Genomic DNA, 18,321 nt, shown 5'->3' with positions numbered 1-18,321 from the left:
TTTGCTACACGCATGATTTGGAGCATGGAAAAGGAATAGTAACTTTCTGCACCCTTTCAGATTGCCATATTTGAACTCTGTGAAGAGGATGAGTGATACAGGATCATGATCAGTTCATGGTGAACAATTTTCCTGTTCATCCGGAAGGCTGTTTAGTAGGAATGCATCTGCTGATTGCCCCTGCCATGCTGTGACTTGTTTGGGGACTGTAACACTGAAGGGTGTGGATTTTAAGGTCAAAACTAGCAACTTGAAACTTTAGGCAGATAGTAGAGAGCTGTGATGACAAGGATGTAAAATACATCATTTACCAGTGGCATTGCTTACATTGTAAGGATTGCTTACACTACAGGATTATCAGATTTGATCTTTAATAGAACTAGAATGAAAGGCACACACAGTGCATTGATTGATAATTTAACTTTCCACAGTTACTAATACCTCTGGCATCTGAAGAACTTGCTAAAGGCTGGACCCAGTGGTAAGTATAACATTTCCTTTATTAACAATAATACTCCATACTAACAACTACTGTGTTAAAATAGTTTTAGTAACACATGCTAAATGTTAAAAACCAATCCTGCGGATTTTTCTTTTTCAGGTATGATTTGACAGAAGATGGTACAAGGCCACAGGGTGCAAGTTAGGCCCATGGACACCAGGAATTCCTCACACATAATTTTGCCAACCTTTATATATTTTTAAAGTGTTGTTTTCAAAGATGTACCAATATTATTTTTATAGCTTTACTGATGTAGTTCTTAGACACATCCCCAATAATTTTATAACACTTATTCATTTTATGTGGTCATAGCCTTCCTCATTGTTAAACTTTGTATTTTATTTTGCTAAACAGTTCTGTGTATTACTGTAATGTGCAATAGTACAGTAAAGTAACCCTTTGTGTTTAAATTGATCTTTATGACAGCTGTACCTATTAGAAAGTGGAAAGAACATGTTCTGCTGTTTTCCTGCCTTGTTTTATATCTCACCAAGGTATACTGTACCATGTAAATATATACTATTTTTTTATAATTCTTTCATGCTGGTTTGAATTCAGAACAAAATTAGATAAAGGATACAGATATTTTCTTCTAAATGCATGTTAATTTCTTCAGATCAATCTCTTTTTGTCTTTGCAGCACAATGGTCTTAATCATTTTGTGATACTCTACAGAAAGAAACTGCAGAAAAACATTTTTACTTTATTGTGTTTCTGGCCCAGTGGGGCTAGCTTAAAATGTATAAAACATTGACATTTTAATATTTATATATAAATGTATTATTGGGAAATCATGCTATAGAATATTATAAATAAAAATGAGAGTTATATAAATATTGTATAAATAGAGGATGAGGTCCACAAATCACAGTTTCTACATCTGAGTTTTCATTTAATGGAGTAAACATTACAAACAGTACAGTTTTATTATACAGGTTCAGTTGGATTTTGTTACTTATTCCTGTAATCTGGAGTACTAGACATGTGACCTTTTGAAGGTATGAGGACATGGATTTTTCTGTATTATACAGAAGATGTCTAACCACTTTAAACTGTCCTTACCATGATATTTCACTGATTTATAAGTAGACAAATCATCTTGCAAGTTAAGTTCATATAGTAGGCATATGTACAAGACATATGTTATTTTTATTATACAGTACTGTGCTAAAATAGTATGTTATGCGATACCTTCTGTAATCCTCAAATGAACATCAGTAGGTAAAAAAGTGGGAAACTGAAATGAAACTGACTGTCTTTGACAGTTGCTTCATTGCTACTTAGTATGTTTGGTGCATGAACAAAATGTACTTCAGCTGTCCACGCAGGTTTCTGAGCAATGCTGTCCTTGTCCTGAAGCATTGCCGTGGGCTGGGCAGGAGGCAGCAGGGACACCATTAGCACAAACTGATCCAAGCAGGCAGGATCTGAAGGGGGAGTATCAGCCCCAACAGCTGAGCTCCTAACTCTAATTTTATGAATTATGGGAATTTTTTTTTATATTCAGAATTGATTTTTCTTTTTCTGGTCAGTTTTTTTCAGACTGTTAGAAAATTGTGCATTAAGAATCCAAACAGCTTAGCTTTTGCAGAGCCAGTGTCCTCATCCTTGGAGAAGTATGCAATTAGACAAAGTATATTATTTAGATAAGATTCTAGAATGATGTCTCAGCCAAGAAAGAATTCTAAAGTAGAATGATAAGCTCCTGAAATTAGCTTTATTGTAAGACTACTGACAGAACCTTAACTCTAGGTGTAGAATTTGTCTACATTACTAGATGTACCAAAGTGCCTACCATAGATGTAGCTTTTTGTCTTTTTCAAGTCTAAAAATTTAAGTTTGTCAATTTAACATGACCATCTGTTATGGATATGTGTGACCTGCACCATACACCTCTATACAGTGATGGCCTTCTCATTGCCACGTTTTATACAAGACAATTTAATCAAACAGTTGTGCATTGTGAATTGTACTGTAACTGCTGGTACTGGGCTGGGAAACAGAGATTCTTTGGAAGAAAACATTTCCATTTGAAGGCTTCACTGTATATTGGAATGTATGAGTAGCTGTATATTCACTCATCTATCCATATAAAATATATTATGAAATACATACTTCCTTTGCTAATTCTCCATTAAGATGTTAAGAACGGAAAGACAGAGAATTGTTCTTAATGCAATGAAAATGCAGAAACCAAATGCTAATCTGAATAAATGAGGTCTAAGAGTAGCCGTTTAACATAATTATCTTTTGCCTTGGTTCAGTCTGAGGTGGAAGGATTTTTGCTCTACATCACGGCCAGTGACTGCACAGTTTGATCTGCAGCAAACAAATAGTGTGTTAAACTGATTCAGTGTTTCAAGTCTTAAGTGCAGTCTGGGGACAGAAAACTGCACTTGGAACAAAAAAGAATTCTGTCTTTTAAAGTTTCAAGGGGGAAAATAATGCCACGTTCAGGCAAATGTGAAAGGATAGCACAAAGTGAGTAATCAAATAAAGAATATAGGGCAGGTTAGCTCACTACCTAAAATTAGGGATTGGTTCTTAGAGGTCCCATTTTCCATTTAGGAATCTGAAATAAAGAGATTGAACTGTCATTGCAATTCAGCAACTAGAATTCCCATAGTCTATAAACAGTTCTGGATGCCAGATCTTCAGAAACATTCTCCTGAGTGAATTTGGATCAGACTGTGAGTGCCTAGATGAGATCGATTCTTTGGATAGTGGATGCAACTTTTGTATTACCAAATTCCAGTTGTTCCATTTATATGGAAGTAGGAAGGACAATTTTGCCTTTGGGCAAAAATTGCACCTCATTATCAAGTCATTTATTCAATATCAACTGACAGCTTTTCATGTAGTTCTTGTTTATTCTGTGCCTTAAAATATGAACATATGAAGATGTTTAAGAAATGGTTAAAAATAAGCTTTGTTACCTGTATGTACCAACACATGTTCTGTACTATTGAAACTGTTTTTAGAATTACTCTGCTTCACTGACAAGAAAACCAGCTTTCTTAATTATAGCAGTGGTATAACTCGAACTCAAATCAGCATGCATATCACTTGGAGGTGGACTAAAAGAGTTTTAATTTTCTGTCTTCAATCCTTTATCAGAGCTGCAGCAAATGGTGAGAGTTAAAATGAGAACAAAGGGTAATCAATTTTGTACAGATTGCCTTTTTTGCTCATGTAATTCTACATTATGATGCATGTATTTATTCAATAAATGGTTCATATGGAAGTCAGTGTGTTGTTTCCCTTTACACACACAGAGCTCTTCTCCTCTCTTACGTATCCCTGTTCTAACTGATAATATGATGAAGAAAATCTTTAAAATAGTTCTGTATCCAGCCTCTTGTAACCCAGGGAGCCTTGCTATAATGTCTGTAGGCAGATTTTCAGATCTTACATGAGAGAAAGTGGAGTGAGAAATGCAGGATACTTTATGGGGATTTCTGTGCTTGCTACTCTGGAACAGATCCACACATAAGAATTAGTAGGTCCTTTGTTCAAATTCAGTGTATAATTTTTTTTTTTCTCTTAAATTTCTTAAATAATTTTTCTTATATAATTTTTTCTCTTAAATTGATCAATTGCATGCACAAATTGTCATAATTCTAGCCCTTATTAATTAATTGCCAATAATTATGCTTTTAAGAGGACCTAGACCTGTATTTAATTGCCTTAGATTTAGAATCAGCAGATTTCTACCTGCAGCATTCTTTCCTATTCTTTCTTTTGCTTGGTAAGGCAAATATGGATGGAAAATATAATGATGTACTGCATAAATAAGAAAAGGGGTGTTGTATCCTCTATCCATTCCAGAGAAACTGTCTTAGAAAGTCTGCTCTTTGCGTTAAATATTAATTTGTAATTAGTTATAGTTCTGTAATTAATTATACCTCTTCCCATAAACAGCTACATCTTGTCTGAATTAATAATATTCAGTCAGTTTTCATCAGCCATAAATAAAAGCTGCAAAACTTCATCAACCAGTCACTATCCCATTTAGAATGGGCCACACTGGATAATCTTTGATGACACTAATCAGTGGGAAGGCACCTGAAGCCAAGCATGGTTGTCTCCACATTTCCCCCACGGCAAGGTGGTTCTGGATTGCACGCTCCCTGGCAGTGCCAGTACTGATCAGGTGTCAGCATTTTCCTGACTCGGGTCAAGATCAAACCTTCCATTTGGTCCTGCAAGACAGGTGGTACCTGGATCAGCACTGCCTGTGTATTCACAGATCTTAGTAGAAAGCAGAAATAACTCTGCAAGACATTCCTGCAGATGGCTTTTAATTTGGTATTAATTTGATGGGCTCACCCCAGCCTAGGATTCTTTGTATTTGCTGTACTGTTTAAACTGGTTTGGGCTTTTAGTTCATCCAGTCTCCACCCAGGAACAGTGTTTGCTGATAAAGTTACCAGTGTGGCTGTTTTCAGTATTTTCTCAGCTAAGAGCTGAATACAAAATTTGTTTCCTATTAAGTACCTCTTTTAATCAGTTTAATTGTTTATATTCTCCCCCAAAGAAACTCTGAATGTTGGATGGTACCTTTAGTAGAAAGAACCAAAACTGCAGATTATCCTGGACCCATTTGTGGTTGTAGCTGGCTGCTGAAGCAGTCAGGTTATTTAATCCCAGATGGTGGTTTTGTATATTCTAAACAGTCCACCTGTTGTGTGCTTTCCTACTGGTTTCTAAGGAAGTCAGGCTCTCAACAATATTCTCAGGCACCTTCTGAAATATGTTTTATGAGAAATGCAAAAATCCACTTGTATTTCTTTCAGTGTTACACAGTAAATTTAGCTGCCAGAGTAGATGGCAGCTGGGAGGCAAGTTCTCTAATTTGTATTCATGGGATAGAGGTGATACTCTGTTCTCACTGACTGCAGGGAATATTGCTTGCCAGTCATCTGCAGTGGAATCCAACTTGAGCAAGGTCCTGCATCTCTGTTTTCGCAGACACCACTAAAATGAAGCCAACCTGTCTTTCATGTTAATCTTTGAGTCCTCAGTAGCTGTAAACTTTATAGCAAGGGAATTAAGGCCTAATAATGATCATTCTTCCCTTTAAGATCCACATAGAAACATGTCCAAGCCCAAAGCAAGGCAAGATTCCAGCCTTTCACCCAGGCAGTGGAAGGGCTGGTTCCAGCCTGGGGTGGTTTGTGGCCTGGAGACACGTGGGCCATTCCTGCAGGACCTGGTAACCCAACCCTCAGAGCTGGGCACCAAGCACCTCTGTGCAAGAAATGACACAAGTTGTGATGTCCCTGCACCCAGCTGTGTGGTAAGGAACTAATTTATGATCTATTTTATTTATTAATTATTTAAGCAAAGTAGCTCCTTTCTGCAGGTGTTGCACTAGATGATCTGGTGAGGTCTCTTCCAGCCTCAGTTCTATGGCTCTCAAGTATATTTTTTTTAAACATTAAGGTAAGCTCAGGAAATGTGCTGGAGCTCGGTGTGCTTCTGGCCTGTGCTGTAGGTCTTCCTGGGCATTTTTCTTCCTGAGCCCAAGCTCTCAGGGATGGACATATAGCTACTCCAGCTGGGCAGAAACAAGGAGTCACACAGCTGGAAGCTGCAAGCTTTGCTGAGTCCGCAAAAATTGTTAGGAATTAAACATTAAACATTTAACATGTGCACAGAACTTGAGTTGTTGTTGGAGTCTGAGATACAGATTGTGTGCCCTTGTTTTTAGTACTTAGTTTTAGAATTCAAAGAAACACTGAATTTCATATAATATGAAATTCATGGGCATGTTTTCATGGTGATACATGAGAACAAATGCTAAAGTTAAATAAGAAAAGTGTAAATGTGTAGATTAGAAAGTTTCTTGAATCACTGGGTGAATGGGTTGAGGTTTAGAGTTTAAGGTAGTTTAGAGAGCAGGGGACAAGATGGAGGATTTAGGGTGTTGTCTCTTGTCCTTCTTCTTTCTTCTTCATGTTCTTCTCCTGGAGGTTTTTGGGTAGTAGTAGGTGATTGGGTAGAAAATGCCGCAGTGCAGCACAAAGGTGTTGGGTCATTGAGTCACTAATAAAAATAACTTAGTTGGCACCTGTTAATTGGGTAAATGGACATATAAAAGACCTTGAAGAAGATCTTTGTTAGCCATTTTACCCCTTTACTATCATAGTGCACATAGCTCCTTGTACCTTGTAATGCTGATAAGAAAAAATAAACAACTGAGAACGAACGAGAGAAAATACTCGCCTCCCATCTCATCAATCTTCAGTTCAAAGGAAAAAGAACCCAAATCAAAAAGTCCATAAAGAGACAAGTTGTAACATAGATAATTCTAGCAAAATGGTAATTGTAGGTACTGAACAAAGGCCAATATCTGGGACAAGATCCCTAAACCCAAAAAGGGTGCATTTAAGAGAGGTTGTTTCCAGCATGAAATTTCAAACAATTTTTTTTTATCTTTTATTCTAGTTGAATTTGAAATCTGGTGGGTTATTCTACAAATTCTGAGAGCCTGACAACTAGAGTTTACTGAGCATGTCACAATGATTAATAATAGAGAATGTTTTGCAAGACAGTTTCATGCAGACTTCCTATGGAACAAATATTGATGGGCTGAAACCCCTGATGTATTTCGCATGATTGTTGTTGCTGTCTCTTGGATTACATTGCAGTTACTGTGTTGCAATGTTTTCCACCTACAATTTATAGGAAAGTTTATCTAGTTTTGCATGAATCATGGAATTCTCTGAGCTCAAGTAACTATGATAGCTGCTGAATGGCTGTTCTATTGTAACTTTCAGCTCAGAGTCCCACTGGATACCTCTGATGAATTGACAACAGCATCCAAACAAAGGACTTGGATTGTCACTAGACTTGTAATTTATCCAGGTGATGACAATGAAATAAAGAGTAAAAGTTGGTTAATGGAAATGGACATTCATGACTCATGAATGGCATTGGTAGCACTGCTGGTTCTTTGTTTTATTTGGTAAATCATTAAAAAAAATTCATGTAAAATAAGTTGGAATCTAAAGTTTAAAATACTAAGATTAGCTTAATGACAAATTTCAATCTTAGTTTTAGGCAACTTTGTTCTATGCCATATTTTTTTATTCAATATGTTTTTTCAAGTTCAGATTATTTGAAACATAAAAAATTCTCAATTTCTATTTTTTTTATTAAAAATATTTAGTTTTGCATATCTTGTTTTGCACTTTGAGACGTTCCAGGTTTTTCTGTGTATAGTCATTAGTGCTCAGTGTTTATTTCTGAAGGTACTGTTATATTCCACTAGATGGTAGTGCAGACCCTATTCTCAGAATCCTTTTTTGCTGCTGCCTGTGCATTTCGTTTCTGGTACAATAAGGAAGTGGTCTGGATGAGAGGCATGTTTGGGAGTGCAGCCTCAAGTCACCCTGGCTCAAAAGCTATGAACCACAGGTATGGTCCTCACCGTGCTCTGCTCTTCCCCTTTTCTCTGAGGCACCAGATATCCTAAAAGAATTTAGTTTCATAATTGGGAATTCCATTTGCCAGAATGGATTTATAGAGGTATTTAGTCACGATGCACAGGGAAATTAAAAAAATGGTCGATGATGTCAGGAAACATTGACCTTCTGGAATATTAAGGTTCTCAGTTCACCAGAAATTCTGCATGCTTCTGTCCGCAATTTACCATACATAGGTGTTTCATGCCTTAGATACCAAATTAGATTTGATTCTAGAACTCCCTTGAGTTGCTGACATAACTTTAATGAGACTAAGTGCAAAAAAGTTGAAATTAATCAGAAACAGGCAGAAGTGAAATTACAGTTTAGGACATAGAAAACAGCCTTAACCAGCACATCTGAAACATCCCTATGCTTTAAGTATTTATTGTTGATTCAAGTATGTGGCTAGAAACCTGGGATAGCTAACAATGAAATCCATTATGGAGCAGTACAATAAGCACAGGGGTAAAGGGAAGACAGATAAAATTCCACTAGAAAAAATAAGGTAAGAGTCCATTTTCCTTTGTTTAAGGACATGATGAGAAAGTTTGCTTAAAACACAGGTCTTGTGATGATAAAACTGTTTGATGCCTAGAACAGGAATAAATGACAAGTATGTCTAAACTTAGTGGATATGGAAGCCCTCACAGGTGTCTGACTCCCCATTTCCTCTCAGGCTGATACTGCACTGCTGTCAGTTTTGCATGAAGGCAGCAGGACATGCAGTCTGTAAAAAACCCCAATGAGCTTTGGTCAAGTTCCTAGTCTGGATCAGGGACATGGGGAACACCCTTGCTGACAAAGGAGCACAGATGTGAGAGACAAATGAATGCTGGGATAATGTCCAAGCAATGTAAAGTAGTTTGTTGTGAGTTTGTGTGTGTTTATAGACGTATAAACTAATATGGATGAGCAAATCATGTCCATTCTGATATTTGTACGGTATTTTAATATTTTGTACTAGACAGATGGAAGAGAGATGGTGTCATATCTAAATGATGCATGTCTATCACAATGAAACCTCTAAGAGCACTTCTAAAATTAATAATAACAGTGATTTTGTACCTTAGAAGCATTTTTTCTCTTAAAGACTAAAATAGAATGAGAGCTGCAAGGAGACAGGACACTTATAAGAGCAGTAAATCTCTATCAGAATGTAATTTAATGGGGTTAAAGTAATACAGACATGGCATTTGTAATTGGAGTGCTTTATATCTGAAATTAACTGACAAACTAGTGTTATAAATTTACTCAATGATACATAACATTCTGGGAGATGACAGTGACTTTATACTAGAAAATGTTTGCTTTAGTTGTAATGAAAAATTACACTCCCTTTTTTTACAGCGGGATGGATTCAGCTATGCAAATACTGCCATTGTAATTTCTTTTTGTGAACATCTTATAACATTTCAGAAATCTTTCCATTTTCATGGTACTAATAGGGAGCAAAGAAAAATTATAATGACTTGCAACACTGCTTGTAAGGAACAAGTGATAACAGTAAGGGCATAACAATACAGCAAATAATAAATTATAGGCCCACGGAATGGTTTGAGTTGGAAGAGACTCTGAGCATCATCTATTTCCAATACCCCTGCCATGTGCAGGGGCACCTTCCACTAGACCAGGTTGCTCAAAGCCCCAGCCAACCTTGCCTTGCACACTTCCAGGGATGGGACATCCACAGCTTCTCCAAACAGTCTCTGTCAGCATCTCACAACCCTCACAATAAAGAATTTCTTCTCAGTATTTAATCTAAAACGGCCCTCTGTCAGTTTAAAACCATTCTCCTTGTCCTATCTCTCCATGCTCTTACAAAAATTCCCTCTCCTCGTTTGTAAACCCTTTAGGCACTGCAAGATGCTCTGAAGTTTCTCCAGAGCCTTCAGTGCTCCAGGCTGAACACCCTCTGCTCTCTCACCCTGTCTCCATGGGAGAGGTGTTCCAGCCCTCTTCATGATATAATAACTAAGTATTTTGTCATAACAAAGCAAAGAAAATGAATTTACTGTGTTTTCCCAGCTTAAATTGAGCAGGGTGTGGATCCCTGCAGACCCCGGCAGTAGCGGGGAGCTCCCGCCGGGCGGCACTTCAGGACTTCGGTACGGTCGGCAGCGACTCCAGGGAGTGGCTCTTCCGAACGGCTTTTGCATTCCCTCTGCACATTTTATTTCCTTATTTTTGTGTGAGTTAACAAGGCTAATTTTTTTTTCTTCTGCAGTCATTTTTTTTTTTCCTACTTAATCTCTTAAACTCTAAAATTGATTCATGTTAATATTAATAATTTAAGGGAAATAAGCCTTTTCACGGTCTAATCACACCAGCATTGAGAAGTGACAGTTGCCTCTGAATAAAGGATGGCATGATTGGCAGGATTACCTTCAGGCAAGGGGAGATCTGGAGAAGTGGAATAGTGTGAAACTTCATCTCTCTCCCATGCTGTTCGGATTATTTATCAAAGTATGTGAAGATCAAAAAAAAATCAAGGGAAATGCATGCATGTAAATTATTAACAGCCTGCCTCAGAGGATGAGCAGATTTTGTTCATACTGTATTAACTATAACAAATTTTATTACATATTCAAAGAAAAAGAAATAGAAGTTACAACTGCAACATGGTAGTAAATAACGAGTGAAATAATCTCATAAGAAACTATTATCTACAAAATAACATTGTAAATATAAGAAAATATTGTCAAGAAAGCATCTGACATTCAGAGAGCTACTTGTTTATTTTTTATTTATATTGTTGACTCTTAGAGGTTGAAATGGAATGCTTGCTCTAGCCCAAACAACAATATTCTGGTGTGAGCCATCTGTAACCGAGATCTCTAATGCAGGCCACCAACAAGAATAAAGACTTGTTCATGAATCAGTAGCACAAAAGCAAATCTTTATTTGCTGTTGCTCAGCAACCATGTGCGAAAGGCCCATTTTTCATTTTTACCGTAACTTGACAGGAAAATGATAATAAATATTAGATTATTATCACAGGGTATAGATTATTTTGAACAGATGAACAGATATGTCAAAGAGAGGCATGTAATTTGGTCCTCTTGAAAGGGAGAATATTAGAGAAACTGAAAATAGAGTTGTAGGTTTATTACTGGCTTGCAGTTCATGCTCAGTTCTTGAAAAAACCTAGAAAAAATTATTCTGCCTCTCTTGTTTCTCTATGTGGTCCTTTAAAATGAATCACTTGGTGTTATTCAGCTTGTCATTATCTGTATCAACTTCTAGTTTCAATACTATGAAAAAAAATCATTCTGCGGTTGCTATGCAACAGAAATTAAAAGCTAAAATATGTTTTAGTTTGTTTGCTAAATGGATAAGTGCCCAACTAAATAAACAGTAACCAGGTGACTAATGTAGCATCTAATTAAAGACTAATCAAGGTATTAATGAAATATTCAGTCTACGTGAGTCATGATAAATAAATCCATCAGTTTGGATCTAAAATGGCAAAGATTTTTAATATATGCATAAAATTTAATATAGGCAGACATATATTATATGCATATATAATATACATTAACACAATGTATAAATGTCAGGTGGTATACTTCTTTATTTGTTTTTACAATTCTCCAGGTATGCTGATTGCTCATGCAACTTACTCCAAACAAACTGTTTCACAGGCTCCTTGCACTTAGGTGAATATCTAACTTGGGAAATAGTCAGGTATACAGCATCTGAATCATAAGCCAGATTCTTATATCAAATAAATGTGGCAGAAAATGAAAAGATCTTAATTCTTAATATAAACTGAAACTGTGAAAGGCAGGGCCTTTAGGGAAGGTTATATGTTAAAAAATAAAACAGCAGCAGATGAAAATGCTACTTTAAAAGGAGTGAATTTTTACATTTAATACTAAATAAAATCTGAATTACATCATATTTTTTAAAATTACAATCCTGAAAAGTCTGACCAGATGTGAAAATTTCTATAGAAATTATAGTTAGTTTTCTGTTTGTCTGCACAGTAAACCAGCACATGCTGTACTGCTTCTACAGACTGAAAGTAAATTACTTCAGTTATGCACCTCTCTCTTCTGAACAGCCAACACTGAGAAATGCTACTGAAAATGCCAAAGGGAAAGATATAAATTAAGCCCTTAACAAGACATTTTTACTGGTTTTGGTTTGCAGAAGAACTCAAACAAATGGAATGAGAAATATTACAGAATTCAAGATCTGACTCTATTTCCAAACACTGCAAAGAAGAAACAGAAGACATAATTTCTTGATATAATAAAAAAAATCCTTAGTTATCCAAACTCTTATCATCTGCCTTACATAGTCTCCTACACATTCAGGCATACAGGCTGTTTAACTCTTGATTGCTTTGGATGAAGAGTGCAAAGTACTCATATTGTTCACCAGGACTGTGAGTAAAAGCACAGCTGTCAGCAAGAGCATCAATAACATTATTGGAGAAAAAAGCCACCAGTGAAATCAAATGCATGATGTTATAAATGGCAATATAGTATTGGCTTTCCATTTATGTATTAGCTTTGGCATATTATTATTAACCACAAAGATGTTGATATGGAACAATTTATATTTTCTTTTAGCTGCTTTTTAGGATAGTATAATATGTGAGTTTATATATGCACCATATAGCTTCTATAAATAGTAATTTGATAAATGTATTATGTCTTGGGCCATAGTGTAATATTAAAATGGACTATGTGATGTTAAAATGCTTTTATGTAACTAACTCAGAGACTAGTGTAAGATAATTAAGTAGTTTGTCACGTTTGTAGACTGAGTGATAACAGTGACAAAAACCAGAACCCAATTTACTAACTCCTCGTTATCAGAGTGTAAAAACAACAGGACAGAACCACGAGAAGAAATAAAACATATAAATTTAATCTACAAGACGGCATGAAGACAAGTCAAAGGTTAAAACTAAGCAAAAGAACATTAAACTCAAAGGATTGTTTGAATATGTATAAGCTTTATAAATATGCAGGTCACCCCTGTAATGTAACAGGATATAAAAAATATTGTTTTAAGCTCAGGGTGTGCTTTTGGCAGATAGCCAAGCACCCTAGCGCTGGATTTTGTCCCTTTTATCCCTTATTAAACTTTAAAAAAATTTAAAGAGTCAAGTTTGTTTTTCACAGTGATGTTTTTATAAAAGCAGTTAGTCCACGTTACTGGAGATCCATGGAAGAAGGAACACTTTCTTAAGCATGAACATGAATTTAACTGAGCATGTCTTATCTTACCCCCATTTGGAAACACTGACAGTGCAGGTAGGTAAAGAAAGGGAACAGTGAGCGGGGCGGTGGGTTTGAACCACGGCAGCTGCCTCTCGGTAAGTGATGGGATGTTCCCCCGGGACAAGCCGTGTGTCCAGCCAGCCTGTGTCAGAAAGCAGCGGAGGAAGGAGCCTTTCAGCTCCGAAGCTGCCGGGCGCAGCGCAGCCCTGCTGCCGGGGCCGGGCCGGGCGCTGCGGGCACAGGCGCTGCTCAGCGATGGGGCCGGAAAAGGGGATGGAGCACAAATCCTACAGGGACCGGCTGGGGAAGCGGGGGGGGCTCAGCCTCGAGAAAAGGAGACTCAGGAGGGACCTTATCGCTCTCTACGGCTCCCTGAAAGGAGCGTGTAGCCATCTGGGAGTCGGGTTCTTCTCCCAAGTAGCCAGCGACAGGACAACAGGACAAGCTGCGCCAGACGGGGTTCGAACATCAGGAGAAATTTCTTCACAGAAAGGGTGACTGAAATGGGCTGCCCAGGGAGGTGGTGGAGTCACGGTACCTGGAGGTGTTTAGGAAAGACTGGACGTAGCACTCAGTACCATGGTCTCGCTGACCTGGTGATGTTCGGTCATAGGTTGGACTCGATGACCTGGGAAGCTTTTTCCAGCCTAGCTGTCTCCGGTTCCCTGAATTTTGAACACGAAACCCGAGCCCGGGTGCGTTACCAGCACCGCCTTTTTCCCACCCCGCCCTCAGCCGTGCCGCGCGCGGGAAGGGGCGGGGGCGGTGGCCGAGCTCTCGCGAGACGAGGCGGGAGTTCCGCGGCGCGCGCTCAACGTCAGCCGCGGGAGGATTCGAAAAGTGGCGGGTGAGGGAGGGAGCGGGCTGGGGGTGTCCTGGGCTGTCCACGGGTGTCCCGGGCTGTCCCCAGGTGTCCCGGGCTGTCCCCAGGTCCCCCGGACTGTCCACGGGTGTCGCCTCCGAGCGGCTCCCGGGGCCGGTGTCTCCTCCGGCGGTGCTGCCGTGCGCCGTGGGATCTTCAACGCGCGTGTCCGCCGGCTTCTTTCCGCTCCGCTGGGGCCGCGCCGCGGTGTTGGAATCGCAACCCCATGAGGGTTCGGCCGCTCTGACGGAGCCCGAGGTAAGCGGCTCGTCCGGCTTCCCGCTGCCTCCTCTGCCGGGGCCTGGCGGGAGCCCCCCGGTGACTCGGGACGGGGCCCAGGAGCGGCCCTTGCCCTGCTCTGTGGTGTGTCTTCACCCACTCTAAATATATGTAAGTCACTTTCCCAACTGGAAAAGCACGTCAGGAGACACCTAGGATGGAGGGAATGTTTACGTGAGCAAATAAGGCTCTTGGTGGCCTTGCCCATTTCCTATGGTTTTCACTTGACAGTCGAGAAAAGAGACCCCTCTGTGCTTCTGATACACATAAATACTGTTGGGAATTATGACCGGCTTAAATAGTGGGAGTGTGCTGGAGAATCCATTGTGTTTTTTTAAAATCAAAATATCCTTTAAAAATTTACTCTAAGACATATTTACTAATAAAAAAAACAAAACAAAACAAAAAAACCTACTCAAAAACCCGAACAAAAACCCCAAAAACAAAACAACAACAAAAAAAAACCTAAAAAGAAACCAAGCCCTGCAGCCTAGTGATGTTGTGAATCTAAATGCTGATTCAGATAACTCAAATATGTTGGAGGGGAAAACTACTTTACCTATGTAATACACGTATAACTACTGTAATATATGACATACATATATATAAATGCTATGTATATAACTGATATATGACTACAACTGAGACCAAAATGATCTTGTTTTGATATACAGTACTTTCTCTAATGTTATGCTTTGTTTATAAAGTAGGAAAGGCCAATTCCAGGATGAAACACAAAGCATTTTTGCAGGTTGTGTCTAAAGAGTCAATTGAAGACTTCCTGCGTTACACTCAGAATCCTGTAAGTGTGTCAGTGTATACATACTTCAATTTTGGAGTCATAAGTCTGTTACAGGTGCAGAAATCATGTGACAAAGGGACAGAAACTATTTGTCTGGTACTTGCAGATGTGTGGGAATAATTACTATTGAAAATAAGTTCAAATGGCACCTGAAGGAACATAGGCTGAAAAAGCTGTGGAATCTGAAATATGAATATTTATAATAATATAATATAATATATATTATATATTATGTTATATTATTAATACAGTATAATATTTATTTAATTATTTATTTAGTCTTATAATATTTATAATATTTTTATATGTGATTGTTCCACATACTGTTTTTAAAAAATAAATTACTAGTACTGTGGTGATTTAAAAAAAATTACCATAAAAAAATTTATGTTGCTGAAGTATTACATTTTTAAATTTCAATCTATCAAAGAGTTTACTGGTATATAATGAATGTGAGTTAATGTACAAACGTAGCAGAATTGTGTTTCACTAGTATTTGTTAATTCATTTGATAGGTTTGGCTGTCCACTTGTTCTTTGGTCATTGTTTGATTTTACTTGAATTGTTCTTTCTGTCTCTGAATGCTTTAGAGAAGGGGTAGATTACTCTCTCTAAATGAAGTGCGGAGAAAACAAGGAGGAACAACAAAACAAATCCCCTGAAATCTGCTATTAAAATCTCGTTTTCACAATGTGTATATATTGCATAATAATGAGAAATAATAATTTGCATTGAGGTGTTTTCCACTCAGCTTCAATCTGTCTATTTTTAAAATATACCTGAGTTCTTCTAAGTGTCTTTTTGCTTGCTGCCATAAATGGTATTGTCAAGTTAGTTTCTTAAGCTTTTTAATGGGTATTTTTCTAGTAGTACCTGTATCAGGATAAAGTGGATCAGTTGACCTCTATGCACATAGAGGCATGAACTGATTTAATGTAGCAACTATACTAAACTCATAGTCATGTTCTATATAATAAGCTTACAAAGTTTGTCTTCCAAACATCCTTGAATCTTTCCCCAAGAAATTTGCTATTTCTTTCATTTGTGTGCCTGTCTGTAGTTATATATGACAACTTTATTACTAGATTGCCTCTGCTTTAAGTCTCCTTCCTGTTTTTCCCTAAATCTAAACACTTCAGCGAAAAACCATTCACTTGAGTTTTCACTTGCAGAGTTTCCTTTTCAATTGATTTGGTTGTGTTGATTCTGCCATCTGTATTCAGTAATTTATTTTAATCTGCCATGGGCAATTTGGATTAAAAATAGGGAGGGTTTTCAACCTTTTATTTTTCATCACAAATTCACAGGATTTCTCTTGCAACAGTTTTTAGCTGTTGCCAATATCTCTGGAAACTTTATGTCACCAGCTATGATGAGTATATTGAAAAAATTGTCTTCATGCTGTTGTAGTGTAAGGGACTATGAATATCCACATGACTTTTTGACTGTCCAAGAGACTCAAGTTATTTTATTAATTTCCTCTTGAAACCTTCAGCGATGGAGGATGTGTGACCATGTCTTGTCTTAGTATGAGGATCCTCTTTTTTAGATCTCCCTTGAAAAATTCTTGGCTGTTTTTGTGGAGGAGGCTGTGATTAAATAAATCGTCATAAAAGCATTATATTTGCTACTTAGTTGGTGCTCTAGCCTTAGAATTTGCCTTTTAAATTCTCTTGAAAGTTCTGTTTTTAGCATCACTGCTTCTTTCCAAGTCTGTTTTCTACACATGCCCCAACCCCCATTTTACTTCCTCTTTGAATTTTTTCTTTTCTGCGCTCTCAATGTTTAGATTGATCAGTGCTTTCTAAAATTCCATGGCTTTGCTAATTTTTCTTCAAGGTTTCTCATGGGCTTTTCATTTTTTCCTTTGTAATATTTTAAAAACATCATATTGTAATGCTGTTCATTGAGATCTTCAAGAGGTGCTGATAATTTTTTCCACTAAATCCCATTCCAATTCAAGAAATTACATAATTTCTTAGACAGAAAAATAGGAATCGCAGATATGATTATCATTCACTGTCATCCTTTCCCTTCATAGATTTTGGAATAATTCTATCTCATATCATCCCAAAGAAAAATCTAAAAGCTCTAGTCTTATTATGAATTCATTCTTTCTGTTCAAAACAGTACAATCTTAATATCCTGTCTTTCGGGTTTGTTTGAAGCACAGGGCTACAGAACTCCCTGTAAGGCCTTTGGTTTATTGTATTTGTTCTCAGTTGTAGAATAGAATAGAAGTTCTCTTATAAATATGTAAGAGGATCTTTCTTCTCATACCCTTCTGGGAACTTTCTAATACTTATTGCCACTTCTTTCATTCCTTTCTGTTTTTACCTTCAACTTTTTTCTTTTTGATGCCTTGGAGTGTATCTGCAGAGTAAAAATATATTTTTTTCAAGATCATGGACATTCTCTTTCCTCTGAAGTGGTTTTGATCCACTAAGTCTTCACTTCAGTATTACAAATTACATCTCAGAAATTATCTGTTCTTTCTCTTGGTTATGCCCGGTTTTCCTTCTCATCTTCTCTCTTCATATTCCCTTTCCTAGCAGGATGCCTATCCTTCTTTGATGCTAACAGACTCCTTGTGCCTCTGAGGTAAATTCTTCTAGAAAAGTTCTTACTAGGAAATAGTTCAGATCAGCCTTGTGGTGCAGTCTCTACTGGAGACTGATGGTGGCTTTCCTGTCAGCAGGGCTTCAGCAGGAGGTGTGGGGTCAGCTCAGGAGCTGGGTTTGATGTGGGGCTTTAAACCACTGCAGTGTGCAGAGCTCTGATGTGTGCAGATCATATCCCAAATTAGTGCTGTACCTATGGTTCTTCTGAGCGTTACGTTTCCAGTCCTTGGCTAGGGATTTTCTTTCAACAGCCATCATCAATCAATATATAAGAAAGTAAAGATATAATCAGGGACTTAAATTCTGTGCAGTTTTGAGCTTCTTACCTAAGGGTATGGAATTGTCTTCATTGCTATCAAGGGCTAAAGACTTTTGTCTTAAAGGCAGCACTCTTGCTTCATGATAGACTTAACTAGCAGGAATTCCTTATGCTATTTTTAAAAAATAGAACTTCTAGAAGGTATATTATCTCTATAACTGCAGAGGAATATAAGTTAATCATTAATGTAAAAACCCACATTAAATGTAGAAAATATGATGATGAAAGCC

General features: G+C 37.6%; 3 protein-coding genes across 6 annotated transcripts in view; 2 read left to right on the top strand and 1 right to left on the bottom strand.

The window, feature by feature from the left end:
* Positions 1-3,746, top strand: part of ESYT2 (extended synaptotagmin 2) — an 81,910-nt gene extending 78,164 nt beyond the window's left edge. For all 3 annotated transcript variants that reach the window (XM_015619089.3, XM_015619090.3, XM_015619091.3), the window contains 2 exons: positions 432-481; positions 602-3,746. In XM_015619089.3, the coding sequence (XP_015474575.1) occupies positions 432-481; positions 602-647 (96 nt within the window). In that variant the 3' untranslated portion in view covers positions 648-3,746. The remainder of the gene's footprint in view (positions 1-431; positions 482-601) is intronic.
* A 4,982-nt stretch (positions 3,747-8,728) lies between these two features.
* LOC117243967 lies at positions 8,729-14,557 on the bottom strand. The gene is made up of 3 exons (XM_033512337.1): positions 14,524-14,557; positions 13,747-14,428; positions 8,729-13,653 (listed from the first exon to the last, which is right to left on the bottom strand). The coding sequence occupies exons 1-3, from the start codon at positions 14,555-14,557 to the stop codon at positions 13,458-13,460; spliced, it is 912 nt and encodes a 303-aa protein (XP_033368228.1). The 3' UTR covers positions 8,729-13,457.
* The window catches only part of NCAPG2 (non-SMC condensin II complex subunit G2), a 46,166-nt gene continuing 41,983 nt past the window's right edge, over positions 14,139-18,321 (top strand). The window contains exons 1-2 of one of the 2 annotated variants that reach the window (XM_015619095.3): positions 14,139-14,328; positions 15,060-15,151. In XM_015619095.3, coding sequence (XP_015474581.1) covers positions 15,077-15,151 — 75 coding nt within the window. In that variant the 5' untranslated portion in view covers positions 14,139-14,328; positions 15,060-15,076. Of the gene's footprint in view, positions 14,329-15,056; positions 15,152-18,321 lie in introns of both variants that reach the window. The other variant, XM_015619094.3, reaches the window with a different exon arrangement.

This window comes from Parus major, chromosome 2 (assembly GCF_001522545.3).
Source record: "Parus major isolate Abel chromosome 2, Parus_major1.1, whole genome shotgun sequence".
NCBI classification, from domain to species: Eukaryota; Metazoa; Chordata; class Aves; order Passeriformes; family Paridae; genus Parus; species Parus major.
Note: the sequence above shows the minus strand (reverse complement) of the source record. Positions and strands in the feature narration are given on the sequence as shown.

Coding starts and splice junctions, on each gene's coding strand:
- LOC117243967 (XM_033512337.1), bottom strand. CDS start 14,557: ATGGGCAAGGCCACCAAGAGCCTTATTTGCTCAC. Junction 14,429..14,523: donor CAAGAGCCTTATTTGCTCAC/GTAAACATTCCC, acceptor GACACACCACAG/AGCAGGGCAAGGGCCGCTCC. Junction 13,654..13,746: donor TCTTTCCTAAACACCTCCAG/GTACCGTGACTC, acceptor CGTCTGGCGCAG/CTTGTCCTGTTGTCCTGTCG.